The sequence below is a fragment of the Cucurbita pepo genome, unplaced genomic scaffold (genome assembly GCF_002806865.2).
Source record: "Cucurbita pepo subsp. pepo cultivar mu-cu-16 unplaced genomic scaffold, ASM280686v2 Cp4.1_scaffold000241, whole genome shotgun sequence".
In the NCBI taxonomy this organism is placed as follows: Eukaryota; Viridiplantae; Streptophyta; class Magnoliopsida; order Cucurbitales; family Cucurbitaceae; genus Cucurbita; species Cucurbita pepo.
The window spans coordinates 81577-103778 of NW_019646495.1; the positions used below are offsets into that span (position 1 = coordinate 81577).

Below are 22202 nucleotides of genomic sequence, written 5' to 3' on the forward strand. Positions count from 1 at the left end.
GAATGCCATTAAATGGAATTGTAAATAAACTTCCCGCCTCCAAACTAAAAAATTAGAGGGAAGCGCCGAAATCAGGAAGCTATCGGGAGCGCCGTAGCCGCATACACAGATGATATGCACGAACACTACCATCTCTGTAATTCGAGATAAAAAGTTCTTCCTCGCACTTCTTAACAAGGCTACTACACTCCCCCAACTCCTCCAAATCCAAGCACAGTTAATCCTCCACGGCATTCACTATGATCTGTCTTCGATCACCAAGCTTACCCACAAGTTCTTCGATCTCGGGGCCGTTCGCCATGTGCGCCAACTCTTCGCCAATGTCTCCAGACCCGATCTATTCATGTTTAATGTCCTTATTAGAGGCTTCTCCGACAATAATTTGCCTAAATCTTCGATCTCTGTCTATACCCATTTGAGAAAATGGACTAATCTTAGGCCAGACAATTTCACCTATGCATTTGCTATTTCAGCTGCTTCGAAGTTTGAGGATGAGAGGCTTGGCGTCTTGATGCACGCGCATTCGATTGTTGATGGGGTGGCATCGAACTTGTTTGTTGGGTCTGCAATTGTTGATTTGTACTTTAGATTTACGCGCGCCGACCTGGCGCGTAAGGTGTTTGATGCAATGCCTGAGAGGGATACGGTTCTATGGAACACGATGATATCTGGGTTTTCCAGGAATTCGTATTTTGAGGACTCGATACGTGTTTTTGTGGACATGCTCGATGTTGGGCTGCCATTTGATTCTACAACTTTGGCTGCTGTGCTTACAGCAGTGGCGGAGTTGCAGGAGTATAGACTAGGGATGAGTATTCAATGTTTGGCTTCAAAAAAAGGGCTCCATTCTGATGTTTATGTGCTTACGGGTTTGATATCATTGTTTTCAAAATGTGGGGAGAGTGACAAAGCAAGGTTGTTGTTTGATCAGATTGATCAGCCGGATTTGATATCTTATAACGCAATGATTTCTGGTTATACTTTCAATCATGAAACTGGATCGGCAGTGACACTCTTCAGGGAATTGCTTGCTTCCGGACAGGGTGTTAGTTCAAGCACATTGGTGGGCTTAATTCCAGTATTTTCGCCCTTCAGCCATCTGCAACTAACTCGCTCGATTCAAACTTTAAGCATAAAGATTGGCATTATTTCGAAACCTTCTGTATCAACTGCACTTACTACTGTTTATTGTCGACTAAATGAAATTCAATATGCAAGGCAGCTGTTTGATGAATCTCCGGAGAAAAGTTTGGCTTCCTGGAACGCGATGATATCAGGGTATACTCAAAATGGGTTGACAGAGAGTGCAATTTCTCTGTTTCAGGAAATGATGCCTCAACTCAGTCCAAATCCTGTCACCGTTACCAGTATACTTTCGGCTTGTGCTCAACTTGGAGCTCTAAGTCTTGGCAAATGGGTTCATGGTTTGATTAAGAGTGAAAAACTTGAATCGAACATATATGTCACAACCGCTTTAGTTGATATGTATGCAAAATGTGGTAGCGTTGTGGAGGCTCGTCAGTTATTTGACTTGACGGCAGAAAAGAATGCGGTAACTTGGAATGCCATGATAACTGGTTATGGTCTCCATGGATATGGCAATGAAGCTCTAAACCTCTTTAATAAAATGTTGCAATCTGGGATTCCACCGACAGGTGTTACTTTTCTCTCTATCTTGTATGCTTGCAGTCACTCCGGCTTGGTGAGAGAGGGAAATGAGATTTTCCACTCTATGGTTAACAATTTTGGTTTTCAGCCCATGAGTGAGCACTACGCTTGCATGGTTGACATATTTGGGAGAGCTGGGCAGCTAACGAATGCCTTGGAGTTCATAGAAAGAATGCCACTCGAACCTGGCCCTGCTGTTTGGGGTGCACTGCTTGGCGCTTGTATGATTCACAAGAATACAGACATAGCACATGTTGCTTCTGAAAGACTTTTTCAACTGGACCCAGAGAATGTAGGATACTATGTTCTGCTTTCTAATATATATTCTACTGACAGGAACTTCCCCAAAGCTGCTTCAGTACGACAAGTTGTTAAGAAGAGAAATCTGGCAAAGACACCTGGTTGCACTCTAATTGAGATTGATGATCAACAACATGTGTTCACATCTGGAGATCGGTCCCATCCTCGGGCCACGGCCATTTATGCCATGCTAGAGAAGTTAATAGGGAAGATGAGAGAAGCTGGATATCAGGCAGAAACTGTTACTACTGCTTTGCATGATGTAGAGGATGAAGAGAAGGAGTTGATGGTGAATGTCCACAGTGAAAAATTAGCAATTGCTTTTGGGCTTATTTCAACTGAGCCTGGAACTGAAATTAGGATTATTAAGAACCTCCGAGTTTGTTTAGACTGCCATACTGCAACTAAGTTTATATCCAAGATCACTGAGAGAGTGATTGTGGTTAGGGATGCCAACAGATTTCATCATTTCAAAGATGGTCTTTGTTCATGTGGAGACTACTGGTGAAATAACACCCCCGTGGTAGTTAAGATTATTGGATTGGAGGGATCATAAAAGTCAGGAGGCATTGGAATTTCATGTACTAGATTAAAGTAGTTAATTAATTATAGGTATTATGATTGTTTTCCAAAGAAGGTTAAGTAAATTTAGGAGAGTCATTTGATATGTAATGATCTGCTGTGGCAGATTGGTAGAAACATATGAGATAGCAACTTAACCCCTTTATCAGATTTCCATCCACTTGTTTCTTCATATTCTGTTACTCCTGTCTGAGGCTTTTTTATTCACATGAGTCCTGGCTCAGAGGTTTGCTTCACAATTTCGTTCATACAACTTTGCACATCTTTGTTTTCCGTATCATTTATTAAATATCTAACTGAAAAGTGTATTTTATCTAGCAGATTCAGGCTTCAGCTGCGTTTGATTTTCAATTCAGTTGTTCATAGCATCATAAATGCAGAATATTAACTTGCTGTGCTGTAGGTACGCAGTTAGGTCATGCCTAATGCATGGCTTTACATTCTCTAGCTTCACAAAATTGTGAAAGGAAAATAGACCTTCTTGACTCTAGACCTTAGTTTGTAGGGTTTTTGGTATGAATTGTTTACAACATTTGCATGAACTATCTTTATATTTATTTCTTCTATATACATATATATATTTGGATACTCAGGAGGTCAGTTTGTGGCATTTGAGAATAAAATTCAAGGAATGCGTCTCCAAAGATATTAATCCTTGAGGTGTTGTACTGTCTTTGTCTATTGAGTCAGAAATTTCATATTTCTCTGTGTATATATTTTCTTACCCTTTCGTTTACATTTGTTCTTACCTGAAGCCTATTGATAATTTTTACTGGATCTTTCATATCAATCACTCATCAGTTCTGATTTATATACTGTTTTCTTTTGTCAGAGGACGAGGTGTTGAGTTACAATATTGTAATTTTCTATATGATAAGTTCTGTTTTGTGTACACAAACTGAATTAAACAATCTTCATTTGTTCACAAAACTAGGCACGTAGTCATACTACACAAAAATTTCACCCTTGCTTTTACTCGTTCTTGTGCTTTACATTCTTTCAGTTCACATGTTCTATATGCAATGTCCAGAATGCATATAAGTCTCCTGCCTGTGCACATGAATCTTCTGGTGATGCACACATCAAATAACAAGAAAGAGATAGCCTCTCAGCAATTTAGTCCACATTGCTTGGTATCTGGTCCCTTTGTTTTCATCACAAATGGATCAATTCGAACCCAAAGCAAGGAGAAGATTGAAGCCAACAGCACGGACCATATGACGACTATAGTCGGTGTGCGGTTTTGTCGGCCCATCAGACCCTTAAGAAATGGGTAGAGATGGACAATCACCCAGAAGGCAAAGAAAAGCTTCCCAAATAGGGGTCCCCATGATTGATAGCCATTGTTTATGGCATCTGAGATGCCTGCAACAACCCCAACAAGGTTGATGATCAAAATAGTTGTTGGAGGGATTAGTAGAGTGGTCCATTTAAAGGCATATAGTTCTCCAAAATCTTCGTCATCTGTTGCCTTGGATGTAACTGTGAAGCTAGTATCAATTCCAGCCAGAACCTTCAATAGACCTTGAACAACAGCAAATAGATGAGCTGAAATACCACCAATGACCCAGAACTGCTCATTTCTCCACCATTCCTCAATGCTAACTCCACTCCATTTAAGCTCTAGAATACCCGTAGCAAAAATGGAAAGAAACAAGGCAATGAAGTAGAGACTTGCAAAAGTGCTTATCTGTTTGTCAAAAAGCCGAAGATGATTTCATCAATGGATGCAAAATACTTTGCCAAGTAAGTTTATCAAACAATATAATTATATGTGTAGTTTACTGTGACTTCTAAATTAATTATGTCTTCATCAATTTCCTCCTCAAATATTTTCTGCTTAAATCATCTTTTGTAGGCGATACTGTAAATTTTACTATATTTACCGGTGGCATGATGAACTTATCGGTGAGCAGACAAATCGCAGGGAGGGTACAGTAGGCGAGAAGTGGTATTGAAGTGAAGGGGTAGACAGTTGTGTTGACGTATGCAAATCTCTCTAGCCACTTTAGCTTCCCACCCTTATAACCATACCAAACAGGGCAGTGGTTGCTGAAAAAGATTTCAATAGACCCGAGTGCCCACCGAAGCACCTGGTTCAGCCGATCAGACAAGTTAATGGGAGCTGTACCCTTAAATGCAGGTCTCTTTGGCATGCAGTATATAGATCTCCAGCCACGACAATGCATCTTGAAACCTGTTAGAATATCTTCTGTGATCGACCCATAAATCCAGCCCAACTGCATACACAAACATGATACAGGTATCAGTTTCAAGTTTACCTTTCTCTAGACTATATTTGTTATTACTTTTTGTTCGATTTCACTCTTAGCATGTCAGTAGTGAAAGGAAAGAGGAAGGTTGTGTTTAGATGTTTCCTCAGTAAGGATTGTTGACATTACCTCTGTACCCCATTCGGTTTTGTCTTCATAACCGCAACTGATAACATGAATTGCTTCCTTAAGTAGGGCCGCTGGACCCGAGGAGGGTGGAACACCACCTTCTTCCATCAAAGTCGAGGTAACAAAAATTGATGACTGACCGAATTTCTTTTCGAAATTCATTTGCGACATTAGCAGCTGCTTGTTATCTTCCATCGCTGCTCATAGCAGCAAGCGATTATGAGTTATCACAATCTGATGGCAATGTATCCACCAAGACACAAGTGCCAATAAAAGTTGAAGTTTGAAAAAATGTCCTCACCTGCAGCATCTCCATCTACCCCACTTTTAGAGCTCTTAAGCTTCTTGCGACGTCCAAAGCATGGACAACAGTCACAGCATACCATTTTTGGGCGCTTCGGTCCTTTTGGGGGTTCATAACCATATAAAGCCTGTCTCCTGAAAACACACCCTGTGCCAACATATACAGGTCCCTGAATTCCATCTAAACCTCGCATGTTAATCTGCATCACAAGGAAACATAGTTTATTTTTATGATATTCAGCGCTTGGCCACTTAAACAATTATATAGAATACATCTGAGACGTGATCTTTACATCAAAGAAGACTGTATTTCTGTTGGCATAACGATCATGCCTATCTATTCCATCAAATCTTTGCGGAAATTGTACATAACAGACTTTCTTTCCAACTTGAGGGTCCATAAGGAAACACATTGCCTCTCTTGCTGCTTTGCTATTGTTTATGTAGTGATCACAATCCAAGTTCAACATGAATGGAGCGTTTGTAAGCACTGCAGATACACGAATCTACAATTGTACAAAGTGCTGTCGATTAGATAAAGGAAAATGAATAAACTGGGGTCAAGAAAGAGAGAAACTTGGAACTGAGCAAGCTACCAAGGCATTCATGGCACCAGCCTTCTTGTGATGTTGGAAACCTGGTCTTTTCTCACGAGATACGTACACTAAGCGGGGGAGTTCATTCCCTTCTGCATCAAGGCCTCCACTGTGACCCAGAAAGACTTGGATCATACCAGGATGATCTTTTGTGTTGTTGCCTGGCCATGGTGTTCCATCTTGCATTATCCATCCTTCTGTGGGAACTTTTATGGCTTTTGCTACTTGGGCATTTATCCTGACCTTGAATTCTTCATATTCTCTCTACATACTCCAAAGATATTTCAGGCTTGATATTAGACACAATTGTGGCACTCCTATATTTTTCTCTTTCTCAGTTTATTTGTTAAAAGTGCTTACCTTCATTGCTCGACGCTCCTTTACAAACGTTGGTTGGACTTTATCCTTGAGATAATCGATCTTCTCACAAAAGTACATTTCAGGTGCTCGAGGTTCTATCGAAAACTTCTTACAGAAGGGCACCCATTTCCTGGCAAATTCTGCAGTTTCAGACATTGCTTCGAAGGTAAGCATGGAAGCTCCATCATCTGAAACGTAGCATGAAACCTTATCAACTGGATAGTCCATGGCCAAGATAGATAAGATTGTGTTAGCTGTTACAAGAGGAGGTTCCTTCATCGGATCAACAGTACTGACAAAAATGTCCACTGGAGCAAGCAAATTAGGTTCACCCTCTCGTTCATACCTACATTACAACATTCATATGATGACATTCTAGATTTTGATAAATATATTCAAACTAACACATTTATTATTATTCTTTTGCCTTTTAATGCTGTTGTAGAATTGATATTACCTGAGGGACAGACGATCCAAGTAGGTTTCACGATCAATTGGGAACCATTTGGGGAACTGATCGAGGATCCACGAAAATGCAAACCAGATTTCACATATCACAGAAGTTAGCCACAAACCCAATGCGTCATGCACTGGATTTAGAATCCGATATCGAAGGAAGAAGGCAAGAATAACGAGCCGAGCCACAATAACCATTCGGTAAGGATTAATTTTGCTAGATGCTATTGGTACCTTCCTTGATAGTGGCTGTCTAGCTGCATCAATCCTGCAACAGTTTGCGAGTCATTGACACATGGAGTTCCGCGAACAAAAGTTTCAAACATCTGAATTTAGAAAGACTGAACTGGGAAATGTTCAAGCATACATAGCCATGTCAGGGTCATTGGCATCATCAGGTTCAGGCCCAAGATTGCCTTGCTGCAATTTCCAATCATCCATTTTATCTTTCCAACCTTCCTCTCTCTTTTCATCCCATCTTCCACTGCCTGAATTTTTTAAAGCATATCGGATACCGTATGATAACAAAACTTCATGTATCTTTGGGACAATTTAATGCAGGATCAATGGGGTGCAGAAAATTTACCTGGTTCAGAAGCTGGAAATGGATGCACTCGTTTGTGCAGTGAAGAAGATGATATCTGATCTCCATAACCCTGGGATGATAAAGGAAGCTCAAAACTTTCCTGGATATGCAATATTAATTAGGAAAAGGATTTCCAAACAGAGGCTAAAGAATGAAAGGTTTGCCCACTCACTGGCTCTGTTCTTCCATACTGTGCATTTTCATTATCATCTGGCCCTCTACCGTAGCTCATCTTGCCATGTAGCATAGCTTCTGCCATATGACTGTGTTTATTCCTCTCATCATCAATGTTGAATTCATGTTCAATGTCATCTATGTCTTCTTCATCATCATCTCCCTCGACCCTCGGACTCCCTTCACAATACCCAAAAAGAGAGAGAGTTTAAGAAAAAAGAAAACTCGAAACTTGTTATTGCATAGTCCTTCGTTCTGTGTTTCACCTTTAAGTCGCTTATATCTAGTTTTACACTGAGGACACAGTTGGCTTCCTTCTCTTCTTTCATACTCATAACAAGGTCTGCAGACTGGAAAACCACATTCATTGCAGGCAACAAACAGATCACCATCCACCGTAAGCCCCACTTCGTCACCACAGATCTCACAAACTTGACCATCCAAGTTCTTCAATGGCTTCGGCTGCAGAACAGAAAACAAAACAAATACACAACCATATCAGTGACAAACAAACAAACAAACCAAAACCTTCTCCCACTGCACTTTCTGATCAATTAAGTTCATCACCTCCTCATGGCCATGAATGACAACAAGCTCATTGCGGTTATGAGAACCAGCAACAAGTCCTGCGCTGGCTTCCATGGCTGGCGATCAATGAAAAATGAGATTTTGAAGTAAGTAGCGTCTGTTTATGAAGGCAAAAGGTAGAGATTGAAAAGGGTGGCATTAGATATTCAATTGCCTTCACCTAATGTGTCTGATGAAATGGGTGGTGAGTTGGTTGTTGTGTCAAGTCCCATCGAAGTTCAGCTTCCTACCCTTCCATGTTCATGTAACAGCTCAAGCCCACCGCTAACAAATATTGTCTTTATTTTGTCTTTTTTCTTTGGGTTCCCCTCAAAGTTGTTAAAATGCATTGGCTAGGGAGAGGTTTTCACACTCTTATAAAGAATGTTTCGTTCTCCTCTTCAACCGACGTAAGATTTCACAGTTGAACTGCCATGTAACTCTCTTCTACTTCCGTGTTCATCTTATCCATTAAGGTACCGTCGTTGCTCTTTTGCTTTCAGTCTCTCTTTCTTACTTCCAAATGGTTTCTCTTCATTAATTACACGTAGTCAACTCAGTAACCTTTGCTAGTGATCATTCAAAAGTTCCATACTTGGTTCATTATAAGCTGAAGTAAATATTAATAAAGATCATTATCTTATTTCTAACTGTAACGCACATTAGTATTAGTATTTACATATTATATGGTATTGATGCGATTTCTTTTTCTTTCCCATAATGATTAGAAGGTGAAAAAAGACCAGAATGCTTAGAATGCAAGAACTTGAAAACTTGTAAACCAAAAGAACTTCAAATGGTTAGGTAAGGATGTTGTAATCTCTCTATCTCTTCTTGACTGATTAATTTACTCTTAATTCCACTCTCCAGTTTTATTGTCATATATAATTTGCTTTTTTTACCCAATGTTTCTCGTTTTTTTATTTTTTATTTATAAATCATTTATATTATTATTATTATTTTACTTCTATCTATTTTCATTTTCAACTTTTAATTTCATCAAATTAGCTCTAACTTAAATAAAATCTTGCACTTTTTTTTACCATCAATTTAATTTATGCTAATTTACTCGCTCATTCAAACGATAAGCAAGGCATAAATTTCTCTAAGCTCACTATATGTATCCAACTTTAGTTGATTATTACATAAATTAATTATGAAATAACTCTGTCAAGGCTTTAAAATACTTTTTTTTCTTTTTCATTTAATATATATATATATATATATAACCTCCTCAATCTTCGGTCCAGAACCACTGGCGAACTCGGAGGGAGCCCGATCAGGCATATTATCGTCACTCATCGAAGGACCGCCGCCAGCGCCGCCCTGATACACTTTTCAATGATGGGATTACAAATACCCTCAAGCTCCTCCAGCTTGTCCTCGTGCTCACCGTTCATCAACCTCCGCCAACTGGTTCCACTCAATCAATCATCTCCTTCACAGAGTTCTTCACCCCTGTATTGGATGATGAAAGTCCCACATCGGCTAATTTAGGGAATGATCATGGATTTATAAGTGAGGAATACTAACTTCATTAGTATGAGGCCTTTTGGGGAAACTCAAAGCAAAACTATGAGAGTTTATGCTCAAAGTGGACAATATCATACTATTGTGGAGAGTCGTGTTCGTCTAACACCCTGCAGTCTTGGCTCGGCCATTACGTTCAGAATGGCGTTGACGTTGATGTCGACGACTGTATTGATTTGCTAGAGATCAATTTTAGTAGCATTTATCCTCAGCCAGCATACATTTCATGAACATATCCATACACAGAATCCTCCTATCTCAACACAGCTGTAGGTGGTGCCGAGTTCGATGCCTATAATTCTTTTAAGTCTTGAAAAATATTTAGTCTTTGAACTTTCTCTTCACTAATTTAATAAATATCGCCATCTAATTTAAATTTGCCACATCAGCCATTACTACCTTGACATCTAGCTGCCATGTCATCACTTGTGCACTAGGCCAACTAATAGTCAACATAATTTAAAGATCATATAGAACTATATTTCTGAAGTTTAAGGACCATTGGAATGACATGGTATTGTATTATCCTTATTTCACCACCTACAAAATATAATCAAATATTCGAGAAATTGTTTAGCAGATCTGAAGTTGAAGGTGCAAAAGAATAAGCCAGAGAGCTCTTGCAATGGAAAAGGTTGAAGAAAATTTTAAAATGAGGAATAGATTAAAATTAAATAAATAAATAAAAGGATCTACAGCTACAAACTCCCGGTGAGAATCTAAAGAATGAATTTACATGCGGGGGAATACTGATTTGGAAGAATGACTCATCTTTCAGTGAGGTAACAAAATGGGCTTTGTTGTTAGCTTGCTTAGCCTAGCAGGGCCGGTCAGGTTGGGAAGCTTGCCTTTAACCGCCTAAACCAGGCAGCCCTTTTCCAATCGTTCCTTTGTTTGTATAAGATGCGTCCACAAACTCTGCTCCTGAACCTGCTTTCGAATGGCATACTGTTACTAATATGCGATTGCAAAAACTGATAGATTATTGCAATATGCACTTTATTCTGGCTAAATGAACAGCTCTTATCCACCAGTTATGAGCTTCATGAAGAGGAATGAACCAAAACTCAGTGAACAAAATGCATAAAATTTGGGCAATACTTTTTCCTATTCGCATCAATGAGATTTGTGGGACAATAAAAGGTTCCAAGTAAGATCAAGACAAGTAAGTCTATTCGTCAATTTATACGACAGTGAAATGTAATCCCCACCTGCAAAGCTGCTGTTGATGCCAACAGTGCTATACATTCATCAAGCATAGCCTTTTCTTGGGCTGCTAAAATTGCAAGTTCAATAACCAACGTCTGCATTATCTCCACCTGAAAAACAAATAAGACGATGATGAACAGTAGATAACACAGACTAGAACAGCAGAAAAGAAAGCATTGAAGCTCCCGGCCATGGAGTTTGAAGTATAAATAGTTATAAATATTTAAACATTGCCCATCCAAACATCAGCAAACAAATTCAATAAATTACGTTTTCAATGTCCTAAAAGACGTATTTCCTCAAAAGGAGAGTACAGAAAATTAAAGTACATCACTTGAAGTTTGGAAATAGTATACATTTATAACAATTATCAAGTAGATGATAAGTATAATGAAAATTTTAATCTCCGTAACATGTAGACCTCACGGGATAAAATGCTAGCTGGTAGGGGGAGAAATCCAAATCACAGGCAGTTTGATGCTTTACAAAGGTTTAGGTACTTGCAGCATTAATTTTATCTCCTCTAGCTAGTATGATCAGAATTATTCTAATTCTCAAGCTCTACGAACATCAATTGCATTATAAGATGACAAGATTGGTTAATGTCCATAACATTTGCAGAGGCTCTTTATTTCAAGGAAGATGTGGAGACAAGCTATTAAATATCGATAACATTCAAGGTGGAGTTATGCAAGTTTACCCTTGGGAGCATCGAGCAAATGGAGGATCCCATTGCTTGCATCACCTCAACGGCTGAAAAAATAGCATCATTTAAAGAGCCCGCATCTACCTGTAAATAAGCAAATTACTGTAAGTTACCAATATTCTGTTTCCCATAGTTAAAACAAATTACTGGCCAATGTAGTATACTTTTGCTCCTCCAGTCAAAGGAACACGAAGAGTGCTCGACTCCAAATCGTCTATAACACCTGATAAGGATCGATTATGACTTCTTTCAAGCACAGCCCATTCGTTGAGGTAGCTCATCTGCATCAATCCCATGCAACATAAAAACCATATAGCATGCATGACAGGCAATGATTGTTCAAATACAAATAGGAAGGGAATTATAACTCCATATTCAAAGGACTAGAAATGTTCTGATTTAACATATTAACTAAAAGAGAATAATGGTTTTGAATGTGTATTATACTGAAAGTGTAAAACAGCCGTGCTGTATAAACTAAACTAATGATATATAATGGTTTTGAATGAATTAATCATATTACTTGATCATTCATAACCGAAATCAACTTGAGCTCTAGCTTCAGCTGTTGGAGATTGATCCTTTTTCTGATTACTGAATCCCACAGATTTAGTGTAGTATTCCATACGCCAAGAAGAGTTCTCTGCACCAAAGCACAAAAGTTCTTAATCTTTAACTTGCACTTTAGTATACAAGCAATCATGTCCGGCAATTGGACTGTCAGAATATAACTAAGTTTCTTGACCATAAGCAAATATGTGAACAATTGTAGCAAATATCTTCGCAAAGATTAATCATCAAAATTTCAGACTGTTCTCAATCGTAAGTAACAGGAATCACGTCTGGTTCAAACAGAGAAAAACAACAAGTAATTGCCAAAAAGAGGCCGATTATCTAGCAAGATCAACATGCATTGAAACCCTACCTCTGCCGCCACCTCCTGATTACGCAGAACAGCCTCTGCGCGGGCATTAGCACATCTCCATTGCAAATGTCTATTGTATAGAAGCCGTAGCTGATGAGCACCTTCTATATAGCCTGTAGCCTTTTTTCCCTTCTTAAAATCTGCTATGAAACTAAGAACAGAAGTTGAAACATTGGATTGAGTAGCATTTGAAGGTCTGATTCGTGATGAGCTAATTGCTCGAGGAGTTGGAGTTGATGGTGTCATTCGAGATGGACTAGCTCTTCTAGTAACAGAGGATGGACGTGGGACAAGAGTAGGCGAGTCATATCTCACAACTCGGTTTGTTGTTATTTTTATGTCTGCTAAACTTGACGAAACAACCTTGTTAGCTGCAGATTCCTGCATTGAATTGTCATTGGCTGAATTTGCCTCAAATTCTTTTCTACTCCTTCCATCAACATATGATAGCCTCATAACACCACTGGTCGATTTCTGTAAAGGTTTGCTAACAGTCTCGACCGTACAAGATAATGCGCTTCCTCTAAGTGGCTTATTTAAGATTGGGACTCTTTTATCGGCGAGATCCACGCAACAATTTAATGAATTGGAGGATGCTTTCGCACCAATTCGACTAGGCCATCTATGCTGATCTATGAATTGGGTACGTGACCCAGCAACTGGTTTGAAATTCTCTGATTGATCGTGCCCATTTTTACCTCTAAGTGGACTCCTCTTTCTTTCTGGCGCGGACTTCCGTGCAACAGTTTGCGTCTCGGCCTGCTTAGAGGGAAAATTGGAAGAAGGCCTAAGAGTTCGATCAGAAGGAGATGATAACACGGGTTTTTCCTTCTTACTAACAGGAATAGAAATTGTATCAGATTGGAATGAGACGCTCAAACTTCTCATCGTAGAGGGCCATAAGCTATCAGGTCGACCACTAATCATTCTTTTCGATAGCAACTGTAAATCTGCTGGTGAACCATCAATCGGTGCGGCCGGGCTTGGAGAAGGGGGTGTGGACGGTCGCTTCCTCTCTGCTGATTGAGCTCTTTTAAGAACCAATTGGGAGGATGTATGCACCGTCCGCGTGATGCTTGGTGATGGGCAACGCCGAGGACCAGACAACGATGAAGGAGAAGGTGACATTTTCTTGGAACACGAGGGAAACCGTGTGATAACTTCATTGTTCTTTTCTGCAGGAACCAACGGTTGTCTTGGCGCCGCAGCTACGGTATGCTTTGTAAATGCCCGCGCCGATTCGCATACATCCATCCAAACTATCGAAATCAGACCATAGTGATAGATTTCGTCACATAACTACACAATTCGCATTCCCTGAATCTGGAAAAACAGCACTCACGAAAAGAAAGATCCTTTTACCAGCATTGCATCTGCCACCACAAAAATGCACAATCAAAGAATGAACGAAAAAGCAAGGAATAATCCAACATTAAAGAAAAGAAAGAGGAAACGAAAATCTAATAAATAAACCAGAGAGCATACAGTCTACAGCAGCAAAAAATCAACTGAAAGGCGAACTTGAAACACCAGAGCAAATAAACTAGAATTAATTTAGTTTCTAATCAACCAATGCCCTCAACCCAAGCAGATCGAACTACCACAAGGAAGACGAGGACAAGGTAGGGTATCCAGGGCCGCTTAAAAAAGGACTGCCAAAAATTGCATAAACGTCAAATTCGTCTTGCTTCGACACAACTTGCGTTTAAGGAAAGGGGTCGCCTTAGAAACTCCCGAACTGGGAGGATAGAGTGCGTGGGCTTTTGCAGGTCACAACAGGATAAGAAAGGGAAGTGGAGCTTAACGGGACCTTATTCGGCTATGGATGGTTGGGCTGTAAACATGAATGATTCTGTACATTCCGACTATCTGGTTCACTATCTGGACCTCGCCATTTGGTTCACTTCATCTTCTCTGCGAACTTCTCTTTTTCATAAATGCCTCATTAAAAACAATTCTGAAACTTGGAAAAGTAAAGAAGTTCCATTACCCAACTATCTCATAAGATATAATACTCGTAGGTCTAAGGACCAGGTGAAATTGAAAAGGTAACATTCACTCCAACTGTCATTTTTCTCATTATTTGCCCCAAGATACCATTCAAGGCACCATTCAATTTGCTTGTGAGCAAATGGTGGATGCCCACTCCACGTGGAAGGAGAACCTTTGTCCGTTCTAAGAATTTACGTAGCACGTAATAAATCGGTATTAATTACCAAAACCAAAGTCAACACGAAAAAAAAACGCATAGAAATGAAACTAAGATTCATGGTTATGTGCGAGGTTAGATAAGAACAAAGTTTCCATCTGAACTCTCCGGATTAATATTCCCCTCTTCATAACTTCACAATTCAGGTGCAGCTGTTAATAAATGCAATAATTTCTGAAATCCAGCAAAAAAAAATAAAATAAGTTCAAGGATTTCAACAGATTCGTGCATCTGATGCTGCAAACCGGCCTACTAGCCCTTACTGCTCATATAAATCTCTCGACAATAGCTTCAGAGATCTTACATAGAGAGGAATATAAATAAATCCACGAGACATACTCAAATTTCGGAAAATACAAAAACGACAAAGAAATTTCAGTAATTATAGTTTAAAAAAAGAAAAAAGGATCCAACACCTTTTACGGACGATCCACGAGACAGGAAATGAGTGAAATGTTTCAAACTTATTATAGAAAACAAAAACGGAATCTGCGAACTCCGAAGCTACTCAAAAAAGAAGAAAGGACAATAAAAATAAAAATAAAAGAACTCGCAGAAACATTTCAATCGAAACTCGAATAGAACTAATTCAAGGAGGACGACATCATCTTCAGTCGCAAATCAGAACTTCGAATACGAGAAAAGAGAAGAAAATCATAGAGGTTGAAGAAAACGAGTTCTCACCATTACGGCAAACCAATCACGCAGCGAATCGGAAAAGCTGTCCGACGATTGAAATCCGAACTAAAAAATAAAGCAAATAAGAAGAAATTCGATCGGAGAAACCCGTAGAGTTTGATTTCTTCGAAAAATGAACGAAGGCGATAAGGTTTAAAGAAGTGGAGAGAGAGTTAGCCGTACAAGGCTCTTTCCAGCGGGCAGAATTGATGGAGTTCAGATTTTCGAAGAAGAACTCCAAAGAGAGGGAGAAGAAAAAGAAAAGCGCTTCTTTTTTAACATAAATTATTAAAATTAATTAATTGAAAAATGAGAAAACGGTTATGTTTAGGACTGCTTGAGAAGGTAGGGACCATGGAGGACAGTTTGCTTTCGCGCCACCTATTTTCTTAAACTTTTCTTATAAATAAGATCCATTCATAAGATATTACTCAAAATATAAATTAATTTAAAATAAATCGTTTAATTTTCCAAACTACGTCAAATAAAGCACAAAAGGAAATTGTATTTTACACAAGACCCATTTAACATTTTTTTTTTATCAAGAAAAATTACCCAAATCATTTTTAAGTCCTTCCATGAAATAAAAATACTTCCCACAAATAATTTTCATAAATAAAATATAAAACAACCTTTTTTTGTTTTTTTTTATTTATTATTTTTTACTTTTTTTAAGGAGACCTTGGAGCATGGGCAACAATTAATTGAATCCAAACAAAACAAAAATGTTTTTTCATTCCTCCAAATCAAGAGATGGAATGGGAGGAGAATAATATGGCTGTAAACGATTTTTTTTTCCTACGCGTTATAAAACTGTGAAGCTGACGGCGATATGTAACGGGTAAAAACATACAATATTTATTAGCGGTGGAATAATGTACCAGTGAGAATGCTGAACCTTAAGGGGTGGATTGTGAGATCCCACATCGGTTGGAGAGGGAAACGAAACATTTTTTATAAATGTATGAAAATCTCTCTCTATTAGACGCGTTTTAAAACGGTGATACGTAACGGGCCAAAATACACAATATCTACTAGCGGTGGACTTGTGTTGTTACAGTCCTATAATATCGAACTTGGGTTGTTACAGTTCTATAACACCATATAGTGTTTTCTTCAATACGCTTCAATATTTAGTTCGCACTAATATTAAAATAAGCTTTAAGTAGCACGTCCTCAACAACTTCAACAAGGCATTAATTAAATAAAGAAATGGGACAAAACCACATTTGAATTAATTAAATAATATGAGAAAGGGATGTGGCATAAATATTAAGGACATGGGGAGGTGGAAGATGGAGATTGGAAGTGTAATGGGGCAGGGAATTAGGTCATTCTCACCTCCATTCTTCAAAATTCTTTTATTTATTTATTTATTTATTTCTCTCTTTTTCTCTACTTTTTATCTATCAACACAATTAAAAATTTCTCCTCACCAACTTCATCTCCTTTTCTGCTCTTTTCCCTTTTCATTAACTTATACCATTTAAATATATATATATATATTTAATTTTATTAAATAAAGTCTACTAAATTACATCATTATTGTAAATATAAATATAAATAAAAAGTGAAATTCTCATTCGTGATTCATATTAATAATAATAATAATAATTCTTATTTAAGCTATAACTATATAAAATAAGTTAAATTATTTGAAATGTGACGTTAATTTCACATTTAGTCCAGACTATTCCATTTACAAGCTAGCTTTGTTAGTTTCGATCAATCATTTGAAAGTATAGTTATTGAAGAGTGTACTTGAATCAATTTTAAAGAATAAAGATATAAAAAAAAAATTAAGATGAATTAATAATTTAGCGAATAAAATACATTTAAATTTATTGGCTAAAAAATAAATCAAGACTTTAGTGGTGACGTAGCTAGGTATTAATATCTTCAAATTCTTTAACTTTGACCTAAATATTCAGGGATTTAATGAAAAAATATTAATAGTTGGAAAATATGGGCAAGTTCGGAAAGGTAATATAATATTAATGCAATTATAAAATTCAATGCGGCGTGCGCCACCGTTTTTTCCAACGTGGCCCCCAGCCAATCAAAATAAAGAAAAATCTCTTTGACTGCCGAGTTTCCTTTTATTGACCAAACTTACGTGTCAAACGAGTTTTAAGATTTAAGATTAGGGATTTCAACGGTCAGGATTTAACCGAATCTTCTAAATTCTGGTTAATCTATAATTTTACAATTTATAAAATAGTTTCTTAAACATTTTTTTTTTATTAAACAATTGAAAATAAAAAAGAATTACATTAAAGAATATACATGAACATTTTGTATTTTTTAAAGTGTTTTATATATATATATATATATAATTCTCTGCTATGTATTAATTAAAAATATGTTTTTGTAGTTTCCTTCCTGTTTGTTTAAAATTAGTTTTTTTTATTACAATAATGTATGTTTCTAAAAAAATTTATTTATTTATTAGAATTAAGGGGTAAAATCAATTATCCAAAAATCTATGATATATCCTTTAAATTATTAATTTATTGATATTGGAAGCTCAAACATGATTCAAATAATACAAGGGTTTACTCCTCTTGGGTTCTTATCCAAAATATATATATAAATTAAGAAGAGAAAAGAAAATGAGTTGGAGTGATTGAGTGCATGTGGGTTGTGCATATGAGTAATGAAGCTTATATCCACATCAACCAGCTGGCCGCCCTAACTATATGCTTTTGCTGCACCACTACTCCACTCCTTCGAATAAATGTGGGTTCTATCTCTTTTAACAGCATATTATATAGTTTTAATTTACGTGTTACGTGATTCTTTTTAAAAGAAATTAAAATATATTCAATATCTATTGATGCATTTTAAGATTAAATCGTTATAAATGTGAACGGCGTAAAGGTGAAATTAAATAAAATATTAGTTAGGTTTGGTTAAATATATGATTTGAATATATGGGGGAGAAAAAGGGTGATGATTGATTCAGCAATGAGCGGAAAATTTTGGTATGATTAATGATGATGGAAATTAAAAAAGGTGTAATTAAAACTATTTTGTATTGAAAAAAATGTGAATTTGGTAGAGGAGATCAAATGATGGCCATAGCCACTCATCATACTTAAACCATATCATTGAACTGCTAATGGCCAATTAATAATTACCTTTTTCATAATATTTACATTATTTTTTGTACCCAATAATAATTTATTAATTGATTTTTTTTTTTTTTTAATAATAATAAGAATAAGAATGGTAAATTAAAAATGTCCCCACCCACAATAGTATAAGTGTCTCATGTGCTCAACTTGCAGTCCATGATAACAAAACAAATATTTGCATGTCTTGACATCTACTCTTCATTATTTCCTCATGTGACTGTTCTTTGTCAAAATAGAGAAATGGACAATTAGTTCCATAACGAGTCTTGATTATCGATTAATTCACGCTCGAACTCCATAAGAAGCCTAAGACTCGAGAGATAAGGCAAGACATGTAATCAATGGCTCGTCCCAACATAGCGAGCCACAAGTTACATAGATTAGCCTAAAGTTTAAAGACTCACATTATCTTTAGAAGTTACACGCTAAGATCAAAATTTTCAATTCAATCATAGCGTTAGAAGGTAAATAATTAGTTAAATGTTTAGCCTAAAAGGGCGGAAGAGGTAATAAATGTAATTAGAATTTATGAAATGGAAATAATTAATTCATCCAAAAATAGTATGGGACTAAATTGGAATGAAACTAAAATGAACTACATATTCATAATTGTGATTTATAATAAAACTGAAGCAACCGACAATGGCGGTTCTAAAATTTGTAATGTTTTGGATGAAAGAAAAATAATTGAGTGGGGCCGGCAAGTAATTGTACTTTTGTTTTGATTTGGAGGATGATTGTTGTGGTTGATGTCGACATAGGATACCATTATGGTNAATAATGTACCAACGGGTTTTGGGCCATTTATTTATGGGCCTGTTGCTGGGCTGGTTTAAAACTTGAAGCCCATTCATTTCGCTAAATTTTAATTGACCCATACATGAGGCCCATTATATGGAAAACAAAACTAGAGAGGTTGCAATCATTTCCTTAATTTATGTTTTTTTTTTTTCCTTGAAAAAAGGAGACCACAAGAATTGGTCGGCTCAAAGGGGGAGCCCACGCCGGGACACGCTGAGAAGTTGGCGGCTTTGTAGCCGTTACAATCGTCACTAACGATTAACGACCTTTTGAAAAACTGTACAAATACTCTTATACCCTTTTACCCACCTCCCTATTCAAAATCATGGAATTATGCTTATCCATATAAGAAATCATCCCTAGGGTCGGAGATGTCTTTTTATTTATTTATTTATTTATTATTACTATTATTTAAAATTTGATATAATTTCTTATTCTTATTTTTTAAAAAAATAAAGAGTAATAATTCCTATATCTGAAAAAATAGTAATTATCTATATAAGAAAATATACTCAAATTCGATTGGATAAAAAATAATACTTAATGGAAGATATAAAAATCTAATAAGATCCCATTTTATCAAGTTTAATTTTACGTTCAAATAAGTTTTGGAATTATACTTATTTTTATTTTATGTTTTTTATGGGAAAATCAATTACTAGCTATGCCATATTCATAATAAATACAAATTTTAAAACTTATGTTTAGGGTATGCTTATCGTATTATAAATTCATATTTATCTTTTAACTTATAAAATATTAATCGAATAAAACATTTAAATTAAATATATGTTAGGTATGACTATTAATAACGTATTACAAAAATTATTTGATATTCAATTCGTCTGTATATTTTTAAGCTTTTAAGCTTATCTTATATATTCTATTTTGGGATGAATTTATTTAAATATCTTTAGAATAATCTGGTTAAAAATACAAATACTAATTAAGAAAATATATTTTGTTGGATTTTTTTTTCCTCTCAGATTTTAGCTTAAATATGTAAAAATTATATCTGAAAATTGGTTTTAAAATTCAATATATGCAGATTTATATATATATATATTTTTTTTTCCGAGTCATTATTTTGATAGACCTATTAATGTGTCTATAATCAAACCCATGCTTGTTCTTATATATTATATAAAATATTTAATTTCTAAATCAAAATCTTTTTAGATGTTTCTTATTCCTTTTGTTTTTAGAATTGGGGGTATCAGTTTTCTTGCAAATTCAACGCTTTTCTATATTCTAGCGCCCCCTTGTGTGATCTGTTGCGTCCAAAACCGCCATTTTCTGGTTCAATGATTGTGTGGACTCTGATTTGGGTTCAAATGTTGCGATTCTCTCTCATTTCTCTCCGAAAATCGCTGCAATCCCTATCTTCATTGCCAGGTGAGTTCTTATTCTTGTTCTTTTCGTTCATGGCGGTTTTCCTTTTTGCAGACATCTTTGTCCTTAGGGTTGTCGAAACCTTTTCAACCCATTTTGCCTCTTTCTCGGAAATCATTTAACAAAATCGGTGAAACTAACAAACCCCTTAGCTTCATTCTGGGAAATCATCAACAAAAAGGTTGAAATTAACTCACCCCATTACCCTCTTTTGGGAAATCATCGATATTACGTTGAAACTTGCGAACCCCTTCAGCCTGCTTTTGGGAAATCGTTTGTGCTTGATGTTTATGGAGTTTCAAACCCTTAATGCGTGTCGTTTGTGATGCCCAGTTGTTTTGTATTTATGATTGTGACGATTTTAGATCGACCCATCTCAGTTTGAGGTAGGATTAGCAGAATTCTGCGGTGTTTGATTGATAAGAGATAAGGGTTGTATCATAAGGGAGGGTGCAATGGGTGAAAGTGTTTCAGAATCTGAGATTAAAGGTGTGAAAGAAGCACTTGGAGCTGGACAACAGCTTCTACAGAAGCTTTATACAGAGCTGGACAAGGAAAGGGAAGCGTCAGCGACTGCAGCAAGTGAAGCCCTATCGATGATTCTGCGTTTGCAAGAAGAAAAGGCTGCTATGAAGATGGAAGCAAGTCAATATCAAAGAATGGCAGAGGAACAAATATCCCATGCTGAAGATTATCTTGCTGGGTTTGAAGATATGATATATCAAAAAGAGATGGAAGTTGCTTCTCTGGAATTTCAAGTGGAGTCTTATAGGTATAAACTGTTGAGTTTGGGTTGCCCTGATTTAGGTCCTTGTGAACCCAGTTTTGCAGATAAAGTTTTGGTTCAAAACAAGGAATTGGGGGGTTCAAATGGAGAAACCAAGGTGAGAAGAGCAAAGTCGCTGCCTCCGAGTCAAGTCGACGAAAGAGATGCTGCAGAAATGGTGGAGGCATTTGAGATCCATAAACTGGATTGCTGCCCAAGTACCGTTCGACATCCTAACCGTTGTTCGTGGGAACAAATCGAAATGTTAGATGAACAAATAAAAGAGATATCTGATCCTAAAGGTAGTGGTGAAGATAGATTTGAATGTTTGAATGGTGGGATTGCTATTTGCCCTTCAAGCATTCAAGATAAACCTGGTGTAAGCCCGAAATGTTCTTCTTCTTTATCAAGTGTTCATGATATTTTCGAGATCCCAGAGGCCAACAAACAGAATCTTACTCTTAAAACTTGTCAAGCTAAGATTCAACTTCAGAAAAAGTTGATATTTGAAGGTGAAAATAGACTAGGAAAGCCAGATCCATTACCCATTGAACCGTTTAGACTGTACTATGAACATGAACAAAAAACCAAGGCAAAGAATGGTTCTAGTTGCAAAACCCTGAAGAACAAATCATCAAAATCAAGGAAAGGAAAAGCTATAGAACAAATTGATGAAATTGTTGCTGAATCTCAACCTTTTCAGCAACTTTGCCGTGTAATAACTCAGCTGGAACAGAATAGAGGCAGTATAAGGCAAGAGATTAGTAGTGCAGGAGCAGAGGAGATGAGACTGCTGCAGGAGATACAAAAACAGCTGACTTCTATTCAATCCGAGATGAGGAGTTTCAAACTCAA

At 36.9% G+C, this 22202-nt stretch overlaps 4 protein-coding genes and 1 long non-coding RNA gene across 10 annotated transcripts; 3 read left to right on the plus strand and 2 right to left on the minus strand.

Moving 5' to 3' along the window:
- The first annotated feature begins 69 nt into the window (after positions 1 to 69).
- On the plus strand, positions 70 to 2710 carry LOC111784596 (pentatricopeptide repeat-containing protein At4g30700). The gene is made up of 2 exons (XM_023665245.1): positions 70 to 2500; positions 2557 to 2710. The coding sequence occupies exon 1, from the start codon at positions 110 to 112 to the stop codon at positions 2474 to 2476; it is 2367 nt and encodes a 788-aa protein (XP_023521013.1). The 5' UTR covers positions 70 to 109; the 3' UTR covers positions 2477 to 2500; positions 2557 to 2710.
- Positions 2711 to 3334: 624 nt separating this feature from the next.
- On the minus strand, positions 3335 to 8237 carry LOC111784597 (cellulose synthase A catalytic subunit 7 [UDP-forming]). 2 transcript variants are annotated; one of them, XM_023665247.1, is made up of 13 exons: positions 7995 to 8237; positions 7694 to 7889; positions 7426 to 7607; positions 7254 to 7323; positions 7035 to 7155; positions 6669 to 6935; positions 6212 to 6557; positions 5852 to 6115; positions 5549 to 5761; positions 5254 to 5455; positions 4953 to 5149; positions 4437 to 4790; positions 3335 to 4240 (listed from the first exon to the last, which is right to left on the minus strand). In XM_023665247.1, the coding sequence occupies exons 1-13, from the start codon at positions 8067 to 8069 to the stop codon at positions 3659 to 3661; spliced, it is 3069 nt and encodes a 1022-aa protein (XP_023521015.1). In that variant the 5' UTR covers positions 8070 to 8237; the 3' UTR covers positions 3335 to 3658. The 2 variants fall into 2 exon arrangements, with proteins under 2 accessions (XP_023521015.1, XP_023521014.1); XM_023665246.1 differs by having other exon boundaries at positions 7254 to 7353; positions 7995 to 8235.
- On the plus strand, positions 7332 to 9500 carry LOC111784600. Of its 2 annotated transcripts, none has more exons than XR_002813563.1 (3): positions 7332 to 7411; positions 8723 to 8798; positions 9245 to 9500. It is a non-coding gene; the product is annotated as an uncharacterized LOC111784600 (long non-coding RNA). The 2 variants fall into 2 exon arrangements; XR_002813564.1 differs by lacking the exon at positions 7332 to 7411 and adding an exon at positions 8364 to 8470.
- A 514-nt stretch (positions 9501 to 10014) lies between these two features.
- On the minus strand, positions 10015 to 15518 carry LOC111784598 (AUGMIN subunit 8-like). 4 transcript variants are annotated; one of them, XM_023665250.1, is made up of 8 exons: positions 15258 to 15517; positions 14175 to 14321; positions 12365 to 13737; positions 11963 to 12082; positions 11604 to 11720; positions 11434 to 11523; positions 10736 to 10843; positions 10015 to 10454 (listed from the first exon to the last, which is right to left on the minus strand). In XM_023665250.1, the coding sequence occupies exons 3-8, from the start codon at positions 13616 to 13618 to the stop codon at positions 10383 to 10385; spliced, it is 1761 nt and encodes a 586-aa protein (XP_023521018.1). In that variant the 5' UTR covers positions 13619 to 13737; positions 14175 to 14321; positions 15258 to 15517; the 3' UTR covers positions 10015 to 10382. The 4 variants fall into 4 exon arrangements, with proteins under 4 accessions (XP_023521018.1, XP_023521017.1, XP_023521019.1 ...); XM_023665249.1 differs by lacking the exon at positions 14175 to 14321 and having other exon boundaries at positions 15258 to 15518; XM_023665251.1 differs by lacking the exons at positions 14175 to 14321; positions 15258 to 15517 and adding an exon at positions 13966 to 14160.
- A 4822-nt stretch (positions 15519 to 20340) lies between these two features.
- On the plus strand, positions 20341 to 22202 carry LOC111784602 (the record flags this gene model as incomplete). Its single annotated transcript, XM_023665254.1, is given in 2 exon segments — positions 20341 to 20584; positions 20947 to 22202. A coding segment is annotated over 1 exon segment (1166 nt), but the record flags the coding sequence as incomplete, so codon positions are not given.

Bases quoted from the DNA above. Each gene is read 5' to 3' on its own strand.
- LOC111784596 (XM_023665245.1), top strand. From the start codon at position 110: ATGATATGCACGAACACTACCATCTCTGTAATTCGAGATAAAAAGTTC.
- LOC111784597 (XM_023665246.1), bottom strand. From the start codon at position 8,069: ATGGAAGCCAGCGCAGGACTTGTTGCTGGTTCTCATAACCGCAATGAG. The intron at 7,354-7,425 runs GTGAGTGGGCAA...TTGCATATCCAG, and splicing joins AGTATGGAAGAACAGAGCCA to GAAAGTTTTGAGCTTCCTTT. The intron at 5,456-5,548 runs GTAAAGATCACG...CTTGTGATGCAG, and splicing joins GAAATACAGTCTTCTTTGAT to ATTAACATGCGAGGTTTAGA.
- LOC111784598 (XM_023665249.1), bottom strand. From the start codon at position 13,618: ATGGATGTATGCGAATCGGCGCGGGCATTTACAAAGCATACCGTAGCT. The intron at 12,083-12,364 runs GTAGGGTTTCAA...GCTTTGGTGCAG, and splicing joins ATCAGGAGGTGGCGGCAGAG to AGAACTCTTCTTGGCGTATG. The intron at 10,455-10,735 runs GTGGGGATTACA...ATTCGAAAGCAG, and splicing joins CATCAACAGCAGCTTTGCAG to GTTCAGGAGCAGAGTTTGTG.